Consider the following 7,815-nt stretch of genomic DNA (forward strand, 5'->3'; position numbering starts at 1 on the left):
ACCCGACAACTTAGACCTGACAACCTAGACCCGACAACCCGACAACCGACAACCGCCAAAAAATAGTTATAACCCCTCCTCGGATTGAAGCTGTGGTAACGTTTTTTTCAACGTTAAGATTAAAATTGCTTTGCTTTATCGCTACATAGCAAGTCTGAGAGCTCTATTAGCGTTGTCCGCCAAGTTTATAAATGCGAAAAAGGAGGAGTTTTTATAACCTCACTCTGTCTCTAGGCTTCTCTTGTGAATTCCGCTTTTTTTCCGCAGTCATTTTAGTACTACCCATTTATAAATCTTTACTGTGATATTGTTTTGTTAGGTACGATCAAAATTTAGGGTACCTATAAACTATACAGGATCGAATGGATCAATAGTATATCAAATGGTTATCGAATGGACCGAATGGAGCAAATGTATATATCAAATGGTTATCGAATGGACCGAATGGAGCAAATGTATATATCAAATGGTTGTCGAATGGACCGAATGGATCAAATGAATCGAATGGATAGAATAGAAGAAAAATATTGCATAAATTAAACCCTAACCCCGACCTTTACCCATTCAGAATAAGCATAATGCATGTGATCTATTCGGTTCATTCGATCCGTTTGATCCATTCAATCCATTTGGTTCATTCGAAAACCATTTGTTATACATACGTTTGAGTACATTCTATTTATTCAATCCATTCGATAACCATTTGATATACATTTGATTCATTCGATCCAGTATAGTTTATAGGTACCGCAAAATTTATGCAAATTTAACAATCTGACAATGGGTCCTAAATAATAAATATTTGAGAATGAAATAGATAAATCGCATAATGATACATTTTAAACAGATTGGTAATGACCAGTAAACATTTTTTTTTCAAGAAATTACCGTTAATTAACTAATACTGAAATGGCAAACAGCCTTGTGGTTCCTATTATTTTGTGGGGACACAAACCTCCAACTCACAAAATTTGTTCGATATTACTTACTCCCGACTTCAAAACAATTGTGACTGGATGCAGAGATGGACAACTATGTATTTGGGACTTGGTAAACGATGCTATAATCCCTAGATCTATGTTGTTTGGACATACAAGTTCTATCGTTAGTTTAACTACAGTTACAAAAAATATTAATTTTCAAGTTTGGAAGAAACAACATATATTTAGCGCTTCAGATAGTGGTGAATTGTGCTTATGGGATTTGGTCGATGGACGTTGCTTGGAACAAGCTATTCTACCCGGTTGTCCGACTGTTATAAAAGGTTTTGATGTCATTTTAGACACTGAACATCAAGAATGGCTTATGTGTTATGGACAATTTGCAGAAATACTGTTGTTAAGTACATCAACCCTTACGGTTTTAATCTCGCTATCTTCCAGAATATATCCTGACTGGTTTTCGGGGGCATGCTTGTTACCTTCACTTAATAATATTACCACTTGCAATATACTAGGCACTACTGTTAGTGGAATGATTAAAGTGTGGAAAATTCCAAATTCGTTTTCCCAGGAAGTTATCTTTGAGGAAGAATCAAAACAACTAAACTTTAGTCAAACTATTTGTCTGGCAGTATCAAAAATTAACCAATCATTGCTTCTAATTGTGGGTATTGATACATGGCAGGTTTGTGATATCTGTGACTACTCAGTTTTATGTAAGTCTTCTGGTGAAAAAGATCAACAATTAACTGGTGGAAATTTTATTTTAAACGAAATTGTTGTAATTTGGGATAGAAAGGGACAGGTTTTGTTGTACAAATTACCCTTTAGTTCTTATAATCAAGAAAGCTTTCGTTCTAGCCACCAAGGTAAAGCAAAAAACTGTGAACCCACTTTGTTACGAAAAATAGTGCTTGATGACAGTCATTTTTTTCCTTTGGGTCCTGCTATAAACTATTTAGTAATGGAGAATTTGTTATGTTTTGTTATGGGAACTTGTGAAGGAAAAGTTGTAATGTCAAAATTTAATTTACCCACTTTCGAACAAATACATTTATCAGTTATTACCAGTCTTGAAGATCTTTGGAAAAATCTTGATTATCAACCTCTAGGCATAATTGACCAACTAAGTAATAATTTAAAAAAGCCAGTTAATGTTACATCTTCAATATTTGTTCTTCAGTATTGTTATCTGTGTTGTGGACGAGAAGATGGTTCCATCACTGTAGTTCCAGCCGCAAAAACTTGTAAAGCACACATGTTTGTTAATGAAAGCATCAATCGCAAAGGCTGGCCTCCACATAAAACTCTACGTGGACATAAAGAAAGAATAACATGTTTACTTTATCCTCATGAAGATTCGCCGAAACGCTATAGCCCTGATTTACTTTTATCGGGAAGCTCAGATTTTTCTGTAGTAATGTGGGATATACTGGCTGGTACTCGTCTTCATTCATTTAATGTTCATGGTGGCGAAATTCTTCAATTGATTATTCCCCCAAATGGTTGTAATCAACGTGTTAACCAATCCATTTGCTCTGTTGCTAGTGACCATTCTGTCGCTCTTTTAAGTCTTCGTGACCGGAAATGTATTTTACTTGCTTCTCATCATCCTACATCCATTACAACAATTCGATGGAGACCTGAAGATGATTTTTTGATAGTATGTTGTGCAGATTCAACTACGTTTGTGTGGCAAATGGAGACTGGTCACCTAGATCGATGTGAACACAGTGCTATTGCCCAGGATATTTTTTCAGGCTGTGACACTAATGTTCAAAAATTTGATGTTCAGCAAAATTCTCGAACCTTGACACAAGTACTAAAATCTAGGAGGTTGTCCACATTTAAAGCTGTTGCACAACAAGGTTTTAAATCTTTTATTGAAGGTTCAGATTTGGATAAAACTGTTAGTGCAGATGAGGTAATTTATTTAATTTTACTTATTAGTTGAAGTTAAAAAGAACGCCCAATTTTATTTAAACACCCTTAACTAAGGTTAGACTAAAAATCTTTTGGAAAATAGCCAACAAAAACAAATTTAAATAGTAAGTATAAAATTAAACTAGATTTATTTGATAAATAAAATATGGTTCGAAATTATTTGATTATTTTCAACACAAAATTTTATAAATAAAAAATATATGCATAAACATTACTAAGAATATTACATACCTTTGATTTTTAATTAACAAACCAGCATTTAATATAACAAACAAACAAGAATTATTTTTTAATTATCTTTAAATTTTAAATATAATAAGATATAACCGACCAAAATTTTAAAACCTAATATCAATCTTTAAATTTGAATAAACAAACACCCATTAATTAGTAATTAGTGATGAAAATTTTAATTCATTTTTGAGTTAGTAATATCATGATATACAATTGACCAAGATTTAAAAAGTTAATAACAACCTTTAAATTATAATAAATAAACACCTATTAATTAGTAATTAGTGATAAAAATTAAAATTTTAATTCATTTTTGAGTTAGTAATATCATGATATACAATTGACCAAGATTTAAAAAGTTAATAACAACCTTTAAATTATAATAAATAAACACCTATTAATTAGTAATTAGTAATAAAAAATTAAAATTTTAATTCATTTTTGAGTTACCAATATCATAATATACAATTGACCAGGATTTAAAAAATTAATAACAACCTTTAAATTTTAATAAATAAACACTTATTAATTAGTAATTAGTGATAATTAAATGTTGTAAATAAGAGAATGAAAACATAATCTGATAATAAACAACATACTAAAATTTCAGATTTTTAAATGCTAAGGAACTAAAGATATCTTCTTTCAAAATTGGGACTAGAAAGAATAAAAATAATAATAGTAATAATAAGTATAAAGACAATAACAATATGTTTCGAAATCTAAGATTTCGAACCATAATTACAAAACACCTACAAAACATAAAAAAATAATGTTATTGTAGAAATGAATTTAAAGTAAATACTGTGGATGATTTTAATAAGGGATATTGGAGTTTACATAAACCATAATTTTTTTTTTGTTTACATAAACCATAGTTTTAAATTTAAATGGGTTCATAGTTGTTACAATTTGTTTATCTGTAAAAAAAATTAAATTTTTAACTAGTAACAAAGCTGTCTATATTTTACAGACTGGAGTAAATTCCTACCAACCCATGATTATTTCTTCAATTCGTGCTAGTGTAGTACATGATTCAGATTCGCATGTCATTTTTATAAACACAGAAGCATTGATTGCCAAACTATTAATGAAACATTCTTATAGATATAAAAATATATCTAAGGACTTGTCAAATAATATTACACAAAATCAGGCAAATAATTTTGACAGTTTGATTCAGCAAGTTAAACATCAGCTTTTAAATGAAAATGGTGGTTTTTCTTTGCCAAATTCCAAAGTTAATGAAAAAACGAAAGTTAAAAAAAGCTTACCAAAAACAAACCTTGTTGCTGATACTGCCATAAATGTTGCCCAAATAATTTTATCATCAGTGCATGCCTGGGGTATTGATAGTGAAACTGATCGCATTTGTTTAGATCGACTTGGTTTATTAAAACCAAAAACCCCAATTTGTTTTGGGTTGTTGTCTCAAGCGGGCCACATGTCTCTACTTTTACCAAAAACTAACAAAACACAGGTAGGTATATTAATTTAAGATTAGATTTAAATGTTAACCATTGGCATTTTTAACATGAATGTTTGGTAAATTTTATAATAATTTTAGAATGATGTAAAGTATCATGACCATTGGTTGGTTTCAAGTTCTCTTACAACCCAACATCTAATGTCTATAATATCCATTTCTAACACAATGATGGAGTTGCCTGATGCTACTTTAAAGTCAAATAAAGTTTATCAAGTTCCCGTTGACACCAGTTCAATGTCTGATGACTACAACCAAACTGCAATTGACTGCATTGAACAAGCACAGGTGATTTTATGCCTTAAAATTCATAAAGTGTGTTTATTTTTTAATATTTGTATGCTGAAAGTCAATTTACCCCATAACTTTAATGTGTTTGTTGCTTTGTTAGCTCTGTGTTGCACATTTTGTAGGACTAAGTTATATTGTAAGATAATATGTTGTACAAAACTTCTTTGAATTTTTCTTTTATTTAAATGTTTATGGTTTATGTCACACCATAATTTATTCATTTTAAAACTATTGATTGGTACTGTTACTATACAAAATTGTTTAGATGAAATGGTTTCTTAAAAATCGTTGCATGTTCACTTACATACTTACATTGCTTTATGGTAAAAATTAAAGAGCATATAACTTTCACTTCTGTTTTTTGTAATGATTTTTTAGGACAATATTTTCTTATATACTTTTTTCTAGGTTAAACAAGGTTGGTCTTTATTGGCAACTTTTTACTGCATTTTATTACCTGAAAAAATGATTGCCAAATTATACAAACCACCTAAATTAGAGTTACTTGCAAGGCGCTGGCAAGATAGGTAGTTTATTTTTATTTATGTAAAGATATTTTGCTTATTTGGATACCCGTTTAGAAATGATTTATTTTTTTACCATATTACGAAAAGGCCTTTCTAACTTATAATGTTAAATAAGAAAACATGGGGTACAATTAAAATTTAGTTAACTGTCGTAAAAAATATTTTTTTTAAAAAGATGCCTAGAATTGAGAGAGGCAGCACAAGCTCTATTGTTGGCCGAGTTACGACAAATGGGCACTGAGGGAAGAAAAATGGTCATTGAATCATGGTCAAGATATGTTCCTGATTATAGTAAACATTCTGACATCCGTAATTCAAATTTTGAACAACCTAACTTACCTGAATCTTATCTGGCCGCTGATTATGTTGGTGATCGATCAAACATAACAAGTACTCCTCCTGTTACTTCTTACAATCAAGATCATACAACTACAACAAAGTTATCATGTGAAGTAAGTTTGATCAAATAATTGTGTTAGTAACTAAGAAAAATAATTTTTAACATTAAAACAAACCAAAACCTCAATTAATTTATATTAGTAAAAATTAATTTGGTAAACTTTAAGATGCAAAGGCGACATGCAACTGCTATTGTGATTTTGGGAGTTATTGGTGCTGAGTTTGGCCAGGAGTTGGAACCCAGAAAAAAACTAAACAAGAGACACTTTTCAGAAATTCCTGAAGGTTTTGGCCTTTCAAACTATTCACTCGCTCGCCACACTTGCAAAGCTTTAGTTCATCTTTTGCTGCAACCCTTTTCTTCAAAGCTTCCTGCTCATATACCTATTAGAAGAGCAGCCATAGATTTGCTTGGAAGAGGATTTACTGTGTGGGAGCCTTATATGGATGTCTCAGCAGTTTTACTTGGCTTGCTAGAGTTATGTGAGTCTTACAACAAGCACATTGTTAGTATTCAGAGCGGGCTGCCTCTAACTCCAGTTGCAGATTCATGCAGATCATCACACCATTCGTTATCCCTTATAGCTACTGCCCGTCCATTAACTTTTATCACAACTATGGCTCGGGAAGTTGCTAGGCACAATGCTGCTGCCGTAAATCCTCAGCATCAAGCGTTGTTAGCAACTTCAGTATTAGTCAGGGGAAAAACAGAAATTTTACGGATGCTTGAATTATTGGCAGATAAGATGGCTTCTGAATTAAATAATGTGCTTGTTGAAGTTATGGATATTGTTTTGTTTTGCATTGATGTATCTGTTCTTCGTGCATCTTACGGTTTATTAGAAGCAGTACCTGCTTTAGTTAAATTTCATAATATATCATATGATGCAAAATCACGGAGAGCAGCTGTGGCAGCACAAAACGGATCAATTGTTTTATATGACATAAGAACTTGTAAGCATCAAATGATATCCAGGAACTCATCAAAGATCACTGCTTTATGTTTTTCACCTGATGGGAAGTACCTAGCTGTGTTTAGCACAGTAGAAAACCAGCTTAGCTTTTGGATAACTGCAACTAGTTTATTCGGAATGCTTCAGTCACAAGTAAAGTGCATTAAAACCATAAGTCCACTTAAAATGCAATTATCTACACAAGAAAGTTCCGTTTATCACAGATCACACCCACCAAAGCTTGTGTGGGTTAATAACAGAGTTGTCGTTCTTTTGAATGCAGATGGTTCTGAGGCCCGCTTTCATATCTAGCTTACTAAAATTGTTGCTATGGGGTTTGTCTTTATACTATTAAGTTAAGAGTTTTATTTATTTATAATATGTTTGTAATATAAAAAGGCAAACTTATCTGTGAAATGTATGTATATTTAATATTTTTAGATTAAAGAGGTTTTATGTGAAAATAATTTTATGTGCAATATTGTTTGTTTAAAGGGATTTGGTTGTGTTTGTTGTAATTTAGTATATTTAAATAAAAAGAAACTTGTTTTATGAAATAACATCCATATTAACATTTGTTTTCTAAAATTATATTATAGAAATAAACTTGTCAGCTAGTTTGATGGCAATAGCATTAACCTTATCGGCAGCATAGGGAAGTATTCAGGACACTTGCTACACTACATGAGGTTGTGGGCTCAATTTCCACTGCTCTCATGTTTTTTTTTTGTATATATCTTTATCCTCGATGTGGGAAAGTCAAATGCGCGACTTAAACATAGAGTAACATCAGTTACTCCGACCCAGTCTCGAGTTGCCTGTGGCAATTTGGGATATTATATAGATTATAATTGCCCGGTAATTATGCTGCTGATTAAGTGCTGGCTCAGCAGGAGTTCACACCGTTTATAGTGCCTTACCCAAGGGCGCTACAGCATGAGAGCAGTGGGGATTAAACCCACGACCTCATTAGTGGTGTAGCAAGTGTTCTTACCACTACACCACGCTGCCAGTCAAATGTTGAAGCACCCTTGAGTAAG

The 7,815-nt window shown here is 31.9% G+C and overlaps 1 protein-coding gene across 1 annotated transcript; it reads left to right on the forward strand.

The window, feature by feature from the left end:
• Window positions 1–144: 144 nt before the first annotated feature.
• Window positions 145–7,323, forward strand: LOC145749435 (WD repeat-containing protein 7-like). The gene is made up of 6 exons (XM_082565200.1): window positions 145–2,865; window positions 4,093–4,599; window positions 4,687–4,893; window positions 5,305–5,423; window positions 5,599–5,875; window positions 5,990–7,323. The coding sequence occupies exons 1-6, from the start codon at window positions 910–912 to the stop codon at window positions 7,085–7,087; spliced, it is 4,164 nt and encodes a 1,387-aa protein (XP_082421326.1). The 5' UTR covers window positions 145–909; the 3' UTR covers window positions 7,088–7,323.
• The last annotated feature ends 492 nt before the right edge of the window (window positions 7,324–7,815 follow it).

Source organism: Corella eumyota, chromosome 4 (genome assembly GCF_963082875.1).
Source record: "Corella eumyota chromosome 4, kaCorEumy4.1, whole genome shotgun sequence".
NCBI lineage: Eukaryota > Metazoa > Chordata > Ascidiacea > Phlebobranchia > Corellidae > Corella > Corella eumyota.